The following is a 15,172-nucleotide window of genomic DNA, read 5'->3' as shown; positions in this document are numbered from 1 at the left end:
CTTTGAACTTAAACATTAATAAACGAGCTCCTTAAACACTCTGGCAATGGGAAAGCACTTTCTCACCGTTGCCTACTGCAAAAAATGGCTGAAGAATTTCCATTCAGTTTTTCCAAATGAACCAGTCCACGGTAGAGACACGGATGGTCTCCCACAGAGACAGCCACATCCCAACACAAGAGTGTTTCAGAATATTACGTGGGAACAGGGTAATAATAAAATACCTTGATGTAACTTTACCAGCAGCAGCTCTAGCAGAAGATCTGTAATGATCTAATAACACATTTCCCCTGCTGCCACTCCAGCCTCGAGAAATCCAGGGTGGTTTGAGCCTTAAATCTACCTCAGCTCTTCCTTTGTCATTAATTGTTAGCCTATTTGTATTACCCATTTTACATACCAAATAGACTCCAACTTCATGGTGGGCTAGACTGCAGAAATGCTTCTTTTAATCTTCTTAATTCTAAAGTAGTATCAAACTTTAATATTTTCTAATGGAGTATACATTTACTCACATCTAACAATATCACTACAATTTAGGAGCAATAAAAGTCAAGCTCCCGTCTGTCTGATAAGCTTGCAGCTTTATTTCCAAAGTTCAATCAGTTAACCTACGAGAGCAATAGCTTCCCTACAATGAGTAACGATGCAGAATAATATTTAGATAGAGATAAACCCTTTTTGCATAGGAAATTGCATTATGATTTGCTGGGTCTTAGAAATTCTCAGCAAGATGCTTTAGTTTACCAATGAAGTTACTGCCTCAGGCATTCCTCCACAGCGCTTTGATTTTTTCGGGGGTTTCTAGAGGATTTTGAGCTGAGTAAAGAACCTTTATTGTTCCTGATCCAGGCGTGTGCAGCAGCCCCAGCGGCACGGCCTGCGCGCCCTTCTCCCACGCCGATGCGCAGGCCGCGCTGACCGGGCGGCGGTGGGGGGAAGAGCATCCCAAAGAGCGGCTGCTGAAGAGAACCAGACCCCCGTCGGAGGCCGGGACTGCGCAGCCCCGGGCTCTCTGCCCCTCACGAGGGAGAGGCGGGTGGGCACTGCCCACGCTGCTGGCCGGGGACTGCCAGGGCTGCCCCGGCACCCTGGGCCCACGCCGAGCGCTTGCCCCGTCAGGCCCAGCTCCCCGGAGCGAACGCACGCGTGGTTACGACAGCAACTGCAGCAGATGCCTGGCTAGCTTGGATTGCTGTGGTTTGGCCAGATGTTTAATTTACCAGGGGTAGCCACTGATGAAGACTGGCGAGCGAGAACGCTGCCAAGTGCCTCCCCGCTGTTGCCGGGCCCCGGCCAGGTTTAATCCCCTCCTGCCTGTGGCAGAGGTCAGCATCCAGCACCAGCCACCACGCTTCCATCTTCCTTCGCACCCCTGAAGCACCTTCCCCACCACGCTGTCCAGCTCCCCTAGAGCCTCTCGAGTTCACGCCCAGCTGTGGATTGCAGCAGTTTCCCTTTCTGTACGCTTTTAACGGCTCACATAAAAAAGGCAGAGCCCTTTCCTGGGTCCCCGCCGTGCATGGCCTGGCTCTGCAGGCCCCCAGCGCCGCGGAGCAGCGGCAGCGGTTGGTGATTTGGGATTCACACGGTTCAAATAAATAGCCCAGAAATTAGCTCTGAGGTGCGAGTGCTGACGGTGCAGGTGAGCAGCAGCGGGATCAATGCTGGTGCTCCCTGGGGGACAGACCAAGAGGGGATGAACCAAAGGCGAATCAAATACCTCCAGCGGCAAGGACTTCAGGATCCACAGCCTGCCATCGGCATCTCATGAGTCAGCGCTCTGGACATAAAAGGGGCGGTTTGTCTTTAAACAAGTGGGATTGGAGCCGAGTAATTCACCATTAATAACCTGCCCAAGTGATGCAGCCCCTTCCACCTGTGTCTGAGCCAGGAGGCGAGTCCTCCCCACCCGTCTGGGGACTCCGAGGTGGGTCCTGAACATGGGGGCGGCAGCTGAGCCCCCCCCCCCGGGGTGCGGGGGCATCCGGAGGAGCCCCCAGGCCTCTGGAGCTGGTGCCTCCTCGCAGTCGGCATTACATAGATTGGGTGGTTTTGTCTTTTCCTTGGCTGGGTGATGGCAGCTCATGCTGTCAGCCGCTGAATCCAAATGCGAATTTAACACACGCTCCTGACGCTGACGTTAGCTTTCCACAAGCGTGCTCACTGCTCAGCTTAATTATATGAATGTCCATCAAGAACAAATACACAAAGGGCAGAGCTGAGGCTGAAATAAAGTTATTTGCAGATGTAGATGAACACTAATAGAAAGTATATTATATTACTGTACCCCTCTCAATGCAAGATGAAAGGAAATATGCTCTAAAACAAAGGAGAGCTGCAAATTCGGGCTACCAGAGCAACGTTGCTCCACTCAGATCCGAAATGATTACCCGCTAATAAAGAAGGGGGCCGAGTCCACTCCAGCCTGGCTCTGGAGGGAATGGAAAACAGATTTTGGCTCGAAATGTGTTACAGCAATCTCCGTAATACAAAATAAAGTCTGACAGATGGAGTTATTTTTATCCAAAGCCAGTTCTGTTTAGTAGGTCCGTGGCTATAGATGATGTCCCTTTGCTATTTCCTCTTCGCCCGCCGGTCCCCCTGCCTCAGTTTCTCCAAGGCACTGACAAGATTGGAGCAGACAACCATGGATGTATTTTGAGAGGATCCTACATGACTTAGCTGTAAAAATCAATTGTGAATTTTGCATCCACCCTCAGCATTTGGCCTGTTTATATTACCAAATAAATTCTTTAAAGAAGTACTGTACTTCACAGGAGAGCTTGTCAAGGTAAATACCTTCATTTACATAAAATGTGACTAGCAATTGAAATGTTAAAGCCATAAAGAGCAAGTTTATGATCCATCCTTGATGCTTGGGTGTATAATATGACAAGGGGGAAAATAGTGTGCCTTGCAACATTTACTAAATTGGTGTGTTGACTCTGGGGATGGAAATGGGAGATTTGAAAAAACAGGTTGGAGAGTTTTTTTGAGGTTGGGTTGTTTTTTTTCTTTTTTCCATAAACATGAATCCTTTCCACAGCCTTCAAACAGTTGGCTTTTAAATACTCTCCTTCAGCTTGGAAACAGCAGCTACCTAAATAAACAAACAGACGGCTGGGCAGGGACCCGCGTGGGAAGCAGCTACCTGGTATGCGGGCCTCCCCGGGGGATGCTCGCCTCAGGCCACAGCGGGGGGACAGGACCCCAGCAGAGGAGGGGGAGCCCAGCAGGGGAGGGGGACTCCGGCCACGCACTCCCACGCACCGATGTCCCCCGAAAAAGTGGAAGCGGAAAGTGGTGCCCACATGCCATTGTGCATACAGCAGAGGTCTGAGAAGCAGCTCCTGCAGCCCCGCCGCTCGTGGCTGGCTTCGCCATCCACAGGGAGGCTGAGCTGCTCCTGGCATGGGTCACGGGGACTGATCCTGCCTGGGCCTCTCTACTGCCATGCCCAGGAGCAAAGGCAAGGCCACGCTTTGCCAGGGCTGACCCCGTGCCCTTGATCTAAACAGTAATTTCTCACTGTGATTGGAAAGACTCTTACAGTTTAGGGGTTTTCCTTTAAACTTTTTACAAGGGAGGGGGAAACCAATTTAAACCACTTCAAATCCTAAATAATACTTTTTAGAAAAGTGAATAAAAAGGATAAAATGGACTGGTGCCTACATACGTACCACAGTGAAATTATAATATCCACACTTAATGCTCTGGAAAGTTTGATAGTACGCGTTCCTCACCTGAACTCAGGACGAACGTTTCAGCCATTCATTCACACTCATACCCTTCTCAATTCATTGAAACCACTTCAAGCAAAAATCATTTGAAAGAAATTACCTCTGTGTATTACACCACGAGCAGTGAGAAATGTCCCACATGAGCCTCTCCAGCCCCCAAAGCAATAAAATTTCTGCTGAAGTGCATGATATAATGACTCAGGGAAAAGAAGTCCCCATGACAACAAGAGGTAAGAGAAATCCATGAAAAGCAAAAGACTCCGACCTCTCTCCATACAAGGTGTCACCAATTTGTGCTGGAATTTTCACTTTGAAAATCAAAAGCCTTTGTCCATACCTTACTTTGAGAACCTGCTGTTCCTCCTTTGCTAGTCTGGGCTTCAAACAGAGCAGAACGAGCCTTGCTAAATCAGAAACCGAGCAGGGGTCAGGCTCATCATTTAAACCCATGAACACAACCAACTGACTCTTCGCCCTTCTCTTTTCCAAGGGGGCTGCTTTTCCCCAGGCGTGTCTTTGGGTTCTCTGTAGCATCTACATGCTTGAGCAATACTGCATTCACACACAGAGCAAAGCTCACAAGCTTTGACGCTACAAACAACACTTAAACCATTAGCAGCGAAGCACTGTAGTGTTTACTTAGCGGATTATTGAGCAAAATCCTAGAGAAAGAGTGTTCTTGAAAATAGAGTGCAACAGTTAGATTATTTCAGGCCTGGCGACACGTGACGGTTCCCTACGTGCTCCAAGGGATGCTCCAAAAGTTACGGGAAGAGGCACCCCTGCCTCGTTTGGCTGGTTTTCCGAGCCCTGCGTTCATAACCCTCCCAAGCGCTTCTGCTGGGAGGTGCTGGGCTGCTCCTGCTCGCAGGGTCCGGGCACACGCTGGGGGAGCGGGACAGGACCCAGCTGGGTGCAGTGGTGGGAGGCAGCCCCGGCGCACCCCCGCCCCGCGCTGCCGAGCGAGCGGTGCCAGCCGCGTCCCTGCCAGGGCTGCGGGGGGCAGCTGCGCAGGGGCTGCCGAGGGGCTTCGGCGCACGGCCGTGCTGCTGCCCTGCTCCCCCCGGCTCTCTCTGCACTACGTGCCCACCGTCACCTGCAAACGAATACATTTTACCCAGAGGCAGAAGCAGCGACCAGCTCTGCAGGAGCGGGCTCTCCGGAGCTCTCCCCCGCCAGCGTGTTGTCCCTCGCACTTCTCTCACTCTCTTTGCAAGAGGAGCAAGCACAGCGTGGAGGGGCTGCGGGTGCTGAAAGCAGCTGCCATTCCCATGGCTACAATCGAGTAGCCTGTAAATAACCATCATCAGGTGATAAAACACTGCAAAGAGTCCAGATTCATTCCTGCATCCCATCCCTTGAGCTGAAACTGAGCAGAAAGGCTGGGAGAAGACTGCTGCCCAGCAAGGGTGCAGGGTGGGCTCCCCTGGCCCAGCGCACAGGGCAGGGGCAGAGGCCAGGAGACCCCCAGCTCTGGCACATGGTGGATTCACTCCGGCAGCTCTGGGTGCAGAAGAAAATCCGTGCCTGATGCTGGAGTGGCCACTCTCCAGCCCCCAGACAGGCAAAAACACAGGGACCGACGAGCGAGGAGCCTGGCCCTCTGCTCAGAACCTCCAGCCTATAACCCAGGTCAGCCCAGACCCTCCGCCAGCTTTACCGAGAGCCAGACCCAGGCATCAGTGGGAGATCAGTGCTGCACGCGTGTGCTTGCTCTGCTCAGAAGACTTGGGCTAGGAAAAACAGTGCACATGCAGGATCTAACACAGACCTAACGGTTTAGGAAAGGTGAAGGGGACAAGGTATTGAAAGAGCTATGTTACATGGAATTACTCGTAGTCTTCAAGCCAGATTAATCCCAATGCATTGGATCCACAGAGGAAGGCAGGCAGCTGAGTCACTACATTTCAGCAAAAGCCAACTCACAGCAGGTCCCAGAAAAAAAAAAAAAAATAAAAAATAAAAAAAAATATATAAATCAATACACTTTCCCTAAGTTACCAGAAGTACAGAGGGCACAGTATACTGGGAAGGCCTTTTGCAGAGAAATACAGCAGTTACCAGGCTTCTGCAGCAGTGCCTGTCATTACCGGCAAAGCCCGATCTGTCCGTCCACCGTAGGTGTTCCTCTAGTGCCCATCAGCACGGACTCACAGCGCTGATGGAAGAGGTTTGATTTTCTGAATATCCTGAGCTGATCGGAGAGGCGCAAGCATTACCCAGCAACGCAATTACAGCTCACAGTGAGGGTCACACTGTGTGGGACCGAGGCTGAAATGGCCCCAAGCTATTGCTGTCCAACAGCTGTTAAGGGATGCTGCCGGGGGGTCTCGTCACACATCCTCGGACACGACCAGCACTGCTTCTGCCAGCAGCTGCAGCGGCAAGAGCCAGGCACGCCAAGGTAGGATCAGTCCCGGTACACACAGAGAGGGCCCCACAAGCCAGACTCCAGATCAGCACAGCAGGAGGGTAGGTGAGACAGCAAGCAGCCCCTGGGAGGAGCAGAGCCTGTTACAGCAATAACAGTGCATGACAGCCGCTTCCCCGATACAGACGAGTTTAATGTCCACAGGGACATGACTGAGAGTGTTGGCTCTGTAGCCACAGCCAGCTGCTCTTTGGAACCGCTGGCTCGAGAGCACATGTTTATTACTGGGAGAAGAGCTCCCTGTCATGGTATTATTCATTATTTGTATGAGGGTAGCAGCTCACAATAACACACGGGAGACCGTTAGGGAGAACGCTCCAAAAAACCCAGACAGGCAGTGAAAATGGCATTAGACATGCAAACCATTTCACTGCCTGTCATGGTGACTGCTCCCTGCAGTGGCTGCAATGGGGCCACTCCACGCATAAAGCTACACCCCTGTATAAGTGCTTAACGTGTGGAAGCCTAGGGCAGAGTGAGAGGAACATGGTCTAGTTACAGAGACATTGCTGCAGCTTCTCTGTGAAGGCTCCACTGAGAGGGAGGCAAAGAGTAAAGTAATGTGCATGTACACATAGAATTTAACTCACGATTATTTGGAGCAGCCTTCAAATCAGTGAACTTTAAAACTCCACAATTTAAGTTCACCACTATCAGATATTCTCTTTGCATTGTAGAGATCGTATTTTTGTTAAAACTGCAAATTTGTTTTCAAAATACTGTTATGAGTCTCCAGTTTTCTGCTAAACAGAGGATGTCGAGACAGGCTTGAAAGCATGAAGGGACAAAACCAAACCACCTCACCGTGCTGAGCCTGCGGGCAGCTGGGAACGGTAGACTCAGAGCACTGGGCTGTTCCGCTCAGCTCAGGGAGCCACCAAGATGCAGAAATGCCGAGGTCTGCTGTGCTGGTCATTCAGCAGAACGACCCAACTAAAGCACCGTCTGTCCCGGTGCAAAGAAGCCCCGCTCTCTTCACACAGCCACCCAAAAGCGTTTCTCCTCCAACACCTCCAGACTGGTCACCAGCAGCTTCTGAGCATCTGGAGGCATCAGCATCTGCACACGTGAAACCACCCCACCGCTGAAACCGCTGGTGGCGGGGCAGCGCGACAGCTATGCAATGCCAACAGGATCACCTCTTCCCTTCTCCTCCAGCCACATAAAGCCATGCGGCACCACAGCGAAGCCAGGGCTCCCCCGCACACCCCAGTTCCAGCCCTCCGGCACACAGCCTCTCCAACAGCTGTTGCAGCAGACAGCAAACCAAGGCTTCCAGCACCGCAAGGTGACAAACCTGCCTGAGTGTCGGACACTGCGGGCAGTTTGCAGTTCCTGTTATCCACAAAATCCTCTCGTGCTCATGCACCCTTGTTTCATGCCCAGGCAAGGGACTCGGGCATACCCCAGATGCTGCTTCTGTTTGTGCTGGTAACGAGCATTTGTAAATGCAAGCTGAATTCCTTCTGTGCTCAGAGGCCTCCAAAGTCTTCCCATCATTCTGCTGTCCTTGTTGCACCCTCAAGAAGGCTCTCACAGTTCATTTCCAACTGCAGGATAGCTCGGGGCAGAGCTCACGGCATGGGACATGCCCACTGAGGCATGAGGCTCACGCTGGAGAGAGCACATTGCCCATGCAAACGCCTCCGGTCCAGCCTGGCCGTGGGGGCCGTGCGGGGGGGTTACCCTGTGCCTGGGGTGAGTGGGCAGCAAAAGCTACCCTGGGCGTGCGAAGGAGCAGAAGGACACTCAGGCACTGGCTGAAAGTCAGCAGCAGTTCCTACAGGGAAGGATGGCACAACCTGTAGTTTAGAAGGATCGAGTGGGTGAAAGAGAGCTGCCAGTGACTTCCAAAAGAAAAGCAGATACCTGCTCCTTGCCACAACCTTCGTCCAACGGTGGGACCAAATTCTGGCATATTGTGAGGGATGAAGTCAGCAAAGTTCATCACCAAAGACAGTACTTACTGCCAGGTATCAGTGTCCTGGACTTAAGAGAGAGAGAGAAGAAAATATACAAGTAATACATACACTAGAGAGACGTATTGCCACACTGTTAACAAAAGTAAAGGTTGAAAGTCATTTCCCACTCAGCTGTTAACATACTGTTCGATAGTAGTCAAGTCACATTCTGCATTAAGGAACCAAAAAAAAGAGCAAGCTAGGAAATTTATCAACAAAAGTTAATGTATATGGGGGTATTAAGTGCAGTTCAAGGAAAGCTGTATCATGGAACTTGTCCTTCAGACAGCCCAACATTAGGATGTAAGGAATCACAAACTACAATTACATGAACAATTCTGGCAGCCTAACACTAACCAGCCAAAACAAGCCTTCAACTCAGTTCGCATCAGTATGTGTGTAGGAAGACCTCAGTTCGGTAATTTCTACATAAACTTTGACTGCAGAGCTAAAGCAATTGCAGACAGCACAGCTTTCCCTAAAGGTTACCAGGAAAACAGCACAGACTGCAGAGAGCTGGTGTAACAGGCTTGCCACACTGCACCAGCCAACAGGCAGAAAGCCATATGCACTAACTTCAGCCTCTCTCTACTGTCCCGATACAGATCCTGGACACAGTGTTTATAGCTGACTAACCTCAAGGCAGCAAAGACATGAATAATGCAGCATGGGACACACACAAAAGAAATGGTAGCGTTCAGGTGCTGTCTCCGTTTTACAGGCGGAGAAACTAAGGTGGGGAAACTGCTTCTCTTCCCTACAGCTCTGCCAGACTAGAAAATATTCTCATGACAAAGCAAGGAATCCTGAGGTTCTGCTGTTTCCTTATTTCACTACATAAGAAAAAACTTGACGGTATTAAAAGCTAACAGTTTATAGTGCGTAAAGAGAAGTGTTATATGCAAAATATAAACAAGTGATAGAAGTCACTGTAAGGAGATGCTGGTATAAACACTTCAATAGTTGTTTCTTTGCTTAAAGAAAATTGACATTTCTGTGGATAGGAACAATCTCCAATTACTCTACCTGGGACACAGCTGCAAGCAGTCGGCCTTCTTGGTGCACTCAATCAGGTAATCTCAGAGAAGGTCAGGAAGAAATAGCTGCTAGTGTGGATGGCGATCTTTCGCCTCTCCGTTTTTGCTTAGTATTTGTACGGCACCAAGCACACCAGCCTCCCGGTCTGTGACAACAGCCTGGTACCGGTACAGCACTGGGGGAACCCTGTCGCTCCCGCTGCGGTGGGGACTGCCAGTGCTGTGTGACCTGTCCTGTCCCAGCAAGGCTGAAAAACTTTTGCAAGGACAGAGGAGAATAATGTTGTTTGGGTTGGGCAGGTGTGAAGATGGCTTTAGGTTAAACAATCAGGGCAAATCCTCAGGGCCACAATGACAATTAAGCAGCAGTTCAATTTACTCATCCCATGACCAGAGAATCAATCCCCCAGCCTACTCTGCCCAGGACCCTCACAAATCAGCTCTGACCCAACCTTTCCTTCTCCCACTTCTCTACCAGGGCAGCATAGCACCAGTGCTAGAAATAAGCTAAACAAACCACAGAGCTTCTGCAGGGATGAAAAATTTTAAAATGCATTCTGCAAATGAAAGCCTGTGTGTGCCTTTTACTGCACGAGAGGAGTTACACCCACTCTCTAGCCCTTTTCTTGTAGCATGACTTTAAAGATGAAAAAGCAGCTGCTTGCCATATTCAGTGCTTGATCTTCTTCTGCCTATTTTGAATAAACCGAAACCTTTTTATATGCCACTTTCTAGCCTCTTCAAGCAAGTTTCTAAACTTATTTTTCAAGGCAAGCCTTTCCTGCAGGAAAATTCTCTAAAATAAGAAACTATGTCTGAAATTATATATATAAACACAATAACCACAGTCACTCCTTTATTCCTTTCCCACGTTGGTACAGCACACTGAAAACACTCTGAGACAAATGTGCTTTCCCCATGTGCTGATCTCCACTTTATTGAAGTCCCTCAAGAAAATCCCTCAGCATTTTAACAAAGCCAGGTGGATGCTACACCAAATAAGTGTTATGAAGACTTTGCTTCCACAACTGCCACAGAAAATTGCCTGGAGTTCCTCCCATTTAAATGCCATTGACATGAAGACGGTGTGCTCCATTTTAATAAAGAGTGACCAGATAATCCAAGCAGTAACTAACTTGCTGCCTCTATTTATTTTTTCCTTCCCTTTCAGAGCAGCTAAACAGCTACCATACTAAGTGCAATAAAATGACAGAACTTCATCAGCTTAGCCACAGAATATTTCTTATGAAGAAACTAGTACGGGTTGCTTTTAACTTCAGAACTACTGGTAATTTGCAAGTTCCACTGATGTACTGCTTCCTTTTTTTTTTTGGGGGGGGGGGGGGGGGGGGGGAGAGACCCTGAGCCCTCACAATTCATTGATTTGCTAAACCTGCCAGGGCACTTAACTCTTCAATCCCGCAGTCCAGTATTTTCTAATAATCAGGACTTCCAGCATAAGATTCCTTTGAAATGTTACCCTACGTCAGACAACAACATTTCGAGACTTCTTCACGAACAGAATTAGATCTTGTCAATGGGAGAAACTTTCTGACGTGGAACTTGTTGAATAAGGAGTAGATCTTATTTGTGAAGTGCACCCTGCAGCTTGTATGAAAGCAGGCATCCTTCTTCACTTCAAAGCCCCTAGCATCACCTGAACAACTTACAATCTTGTTTATTTCAGTAGTTACTGACCTATTTAGACGTGTTTTACGCCAAGCGCAGCTGAACTGCTGCGGTCTGCTCAGGCGCTCTCTGCACGGGGGTGACAGAACGGGGATCTTTTTACGCGTTTTCTGCCTCTCCCCCCGCCCCGAACGCCGCGTTTTGAATCACCGCAGCTCTCAGGCGAGGCGCCCACGCGATCGCCCGGCCTGCCCTGACAGCGCGGCTCGGCTGTCGGGCTCCGCACCCGCCGCGGCCCCACGCCGCGGTCCCGGGACGCGCCGCGGCCCCCGCCGCCGTCCGGGGCCCCGGCCCCCGCCGCCCAGCCACCCCCCCCGGCGGGGGGCACCGGGGACCCGCCGCCCCGGCGCGCACGGACGCGCATCCTCCCGCCGCGGTCCGCGCCCGGGGGCCCCGCGCCCTCACCTGTACCACTCCAGCCCCTTCTCGTAGTTCCTGTCGAAGAAGTGGGGCTCGGTGCCCACGGCGCGCACGTCGGGGTGCGCCCGGATGGCCTCCAGCAGCGCCCGCGTCCCCCCCTTCTTCACGCCGATGATGAGGGCTTGCGGCAGCCGCTTCTCCCCGTAGTCCGGCGTGGTGCTGCCGCCGCCGCGGCTCCCCGGGCTGCCGGCCCGGCTCAGCTCCTCGTCCGTGGTGCTCGACTCCTGCGGGTCCCTCTCGAAGGCTCCGCTCTGCGCCGTGATCACCTCCCCGGGGGCCAGCGGCGTCCGCGGCCAGGCGCCCGCCGCCCCTTCCCGGCTGCCGTTGGAGGCCCGCGTCGGAGCCGCGGAGGGGGCCGGGGCGCCGGAGCCGCTGCCCGGCGGGCTGGCGGGGGAGCGCGGGGCCGCCGGCGCCGCCGTGCCGGGGAGCGCGGCGGGGGAGCGCGGGGCGCCGGGGGCCGCCGTGCCGGGGAGGGCGGCGGGGGAGCGCAGGGCGCCCGGGCCGGTGCCCCCCCCCCATGAGGCTGTAGCACAGGTAGGTGAGGCAGAGGGAGAGGCTGCACATGCAGAGGAGCTTCCGCGCCGGGGGCACCTTAGAGCCGCGCCCGCCCGGCACCCCCGGCTGGGCGGGGGGGGACATGGCTGCTCCCCGCTCCTCGCCCCGGGCACCGGGCGCACATGGTGTCAGCCGCCGCCCGGCCGCCCCAGCCGCATGGGGCGCCGCTGCCCTCCCGCCCCGCCGCCGCCGCCGCCGCCGCCGCCGGTGGGGGGGAGCCCCGCATGGCACGGTCGCCGCCGGCCCCCGCCGGGCACCGGGGCGCCTGGGCTCAGCGCGGCGGCGCTCCGGTGCCGCCCCGGCGCCGCCGGCTCCGCACTGTTGCCGCCCGAGTTCCTGCCGCTAAACTTTGTGCCGGGTGGGAGGCGGGAGCGCGCTCCCGGCGCGGGGAGGGCCCGCCCCCGCCGCCGCCGCCGCCGCCGAGAGCGCGGGGAGCGCGCCGGGCCCCGCCGAGCGCCGCGCCGGGCGGAGCGGGGCAGCGGCCGGGCGGCCCCGCGGGAGGCGCCGGGGAGAGCTCGGAGCCCCGGCGGGGGCAGCGGCCCCGCTGGCCCCCGGTGTGCGCGGCCGTCCCCGGCAGCCCCGCACCCCGCCCGCCCAGCTGCTCCCCAGATCCACCCGCTGGGCCGCAGCCAGCCCCCGGCAGCGCCCACGGCCGCCGGGAGGACACGGGCCCCCAAGGGCGGGAGGCAGCGCCGGCTGTCCTCTCCGAATCCTTCTTTCCCTCGGCAGGAATCACGGTGCCGCAGCTCCTTGACCCCTTGTCCCGACCTGCTCCCCTCCGCCTACCCCAAAGGGCTGTGTTGTCACCCTCTCGCCCCGCTGCCCCCGGCCCACAGCTCCTGCCCAAATCCTGCGCCTCCCCAGAGAGGAACATCCAGAGGGGTCCTCTGGGATGGCACCGTGCAGCAGGGCCGAGGTCCCCTGGCTCTGGCCCTCCGAGGATCTGGAGCAGAGTGGATAGGTGGCAGACCGTGGGCAGGGGCCGGCAGTAGCTTCTTTGCCGGTACCGTGGAGCTAAGGGCCATTTGGAGCATGGAGGGTTCAGAGTTTGGGTGCCAGGAGCTGCACTAGTAGGTGAGGCCAATTACACCCTCGCATGCTGCTCTTCCAGGAACTCTGTCCCCAGCCTTGGTGGAGCAGGCTGGGGCTGAGAGCCTCCCTCCTCACAGTTTTTCTGGAGCAGCCACCACCTCTCCCCAGCTCCACATTTTGGCACTTCCCACCTCCAGTTCTCAGCTTTGGCTTTAGCGAGGATTTTGTGAGGGGAAGAAATGCTTTAGCATCTCTCAGCTTCCTCCTCTCCCTCATTCTGGGGTCTGCCAGGAGCGTCTCCCTCATAAGTGTTGTCCTGTGGCATTGGGGCACGTCACACAGCTCTTGGCATCCTGGCCACCATGGTCCCCCTCAGCAGAACAGTGCTGGCATTGCCATGGTACAGAGATGAATTGAGGAACACAGTAATTTCCTAAAGCCCTCACAAGTGAAGGAGCAGCAACCTAACCTTTTGCACCTGAACTGCTAACCCCCAAACCACCAGCGCTATCTGAATGCTGCACATCACCCAAACACCCAGCACCAGATCCAGGTGGCAAAAGCTGCAGAGCAGCTGCACGTTAACACATACAAGGGCCACAGCTGGGCTTCTGAGCAAGCGCTGGAAAAAATCAGAGTACATTTACAGCCCTGCGTGGCTGTGAGTGCTGGGTACCTCATCCTGCCCGCAAGCAGGAGGAGTGTTTGGAGGCAGTGAACCTTCTCCACTAGCCTCTGCTTTGGGAAACTGCAGAGCTGTGCATCCCATCAAGCAGAGGTGCTCTGGGCAAGGGCTGGATGGGAGAGAGCTGGCAGAGCTCCCTCGTGCTCCTTCAGCTGACGAGCCATGGCCTAGATTTTACAGGGGAAGTCCAGGGATTGCTTCAAATCTTGCTGTTACTGTGTGCAGCTCAGTGAGGAGCATAGAATCATAGAATGGTTTGGGTTGGAAGGGACTTTTAAAGGTCATCTAGTCCAACCGCCCTGCAATGACATCTTCAACTAGATCACGTTGCTCAGAGCCCCATCCAGCCTGGCCTGGAATGTTTCCAGGGATGGGGCATTGACCACCTCTCTGGGCAACCAGTGCCAGTGTCTTGCCACCCTCACAGTAAAGAATTTCTTCCTTATATCTAGTCTGAGTCTACCCTCTTCTAGTTTAAAACCATTACCCCTTGTCCTGTTGTTACAGGCCCTACTAAAAACTTTGTCCTCATCTTTCTTATGAGACCCCTTTAAGTACTGAAAGGCCACAGTAAGGTCTCCCCAGAGCTTTCTCTTCTCCAGGCTGAACAACCCCAACTCTCTCAGCCTTTCTTCATAGCAGAGGTGTTCCAGCCCTCTGATCATTTTTGTGTCCCTCCTCTGGACCTGCTCCAACAGGTCCATGTCTTTCTTGTGCTGAGGACCGCAGAGCTGGATGCAGTACCGCAGGTGGGGTCTCACTAGAGCGGAGTAAAGGGGCAGAATCCCCTCCCTTGACCTGCTGGCCACGCTGCTTTTGATACAGCCCAGGATACGGTTGGCTTTCTGGGCTGCAAATGCACATTGCCGGGCCGTGTTCTGCTTTTCATCCACCAGTACCCCCAAGCCCTTCTCAGCAGGGCTGCTCTCAAGCCCTTCATCCCCCAGCCTGTATTGATACCAGAGGTTGCCCCGACCCAGGTGTGGGACCTTGTCCTGGTCCCTCTGGATGGCATCCCGTTCCTCAGGCGTCAGCTGCACCACTCAGCTTTGGTGTCACCTGCAGACTTCTGAGGGTGTGCTCAATCCCACTGTCTATGTCACTGATGAAGGTAATAAACAGTACTGGTCCTAATACGGACCCCTGAGGGACAGCACTTGTCACCAGCCTCCATCTGGACGTTGAGCTGTTGACCACTACCCTCTGGAGGCGACCATCCAACCAATTCCTCATCCACCAAACAGCCCACCCATCAAATCCATATCTCGCCATTTAGAGAGAAGGATGTTGTGGGGACCGTGTCAAAGGCCTTACAGAATTCCAGATAGGCAACATCCGTAGCTCTTCCCTTGTCCGCTGACGTAGTCACTCCGACATAGAAGGCCACTAGGCTGGTCAGGCAGGACTTGCCCTTGGTGAAGCCATGCTGGCTGTCTGGAATCACCTCCTTGTCCTCCATGTGCCTTGGCGTAGCTTCTAGGAGGATCTGTTCCATGATCTTCCCAGGCACAGAGGTGAGGCTGACAGGTTGGTAGTTCCCAGGGTCCTCCTTTCTACCCTTTTTAAAAATGGGTGCAATGTTTCCCTTTTTCCAGTCACCAGGGACTTCACCTGACTGC

The 15,172-nt window shown here is 53.9% G+C and overlaps 1 protein-coding gene across 1 annotated transcript in view; it reads right to left on the bottom strand.

Moving 5' to 3' along the window:
* The window catches only part of HS3ST4 (heparan sulfate-glucosamine 3-sulfotransferase 4), a 65,569-nt gene extending 53,382 nt beyond the window's left edge, over nucleotides 1-12,187 (bottom strand). The window contains 2 exon segments of the mRNA XM_049791484.1: nucleotides 11,267-11,797; nucleotides 11,799-12,187. Coding sequence (XP_049647441.1) covers nucleotides 11,267-11,797; nucleotides 11,799-11,920 — 653 coding nt within the window. The 5' untranslated portion in view covers nucleotides 11,921-12,187.
* Between the last annotated feature and the right edge of the window lie 2,985 nt (nucleotides 12,188-15,172).

This window comes from Accipiter gentilis, chromosome 33 (assembly GCF_929443795.1).
Source record: "Accipiter gentilis chromosome 33, bAccGen1.1, whole genome shotgun sequence".
Classification (NCBI taxonomy): domain Eukaryota; kingdom Metazoa; phylum Chordata; class Aves; order Accipitriformes; family Accipitridae; genus Astur; species Astur gentilis.
Note: the sequence above shows the minus strand (reverse complement) of the source record. Positions and strands in the feature narration are given on the sequence as shown.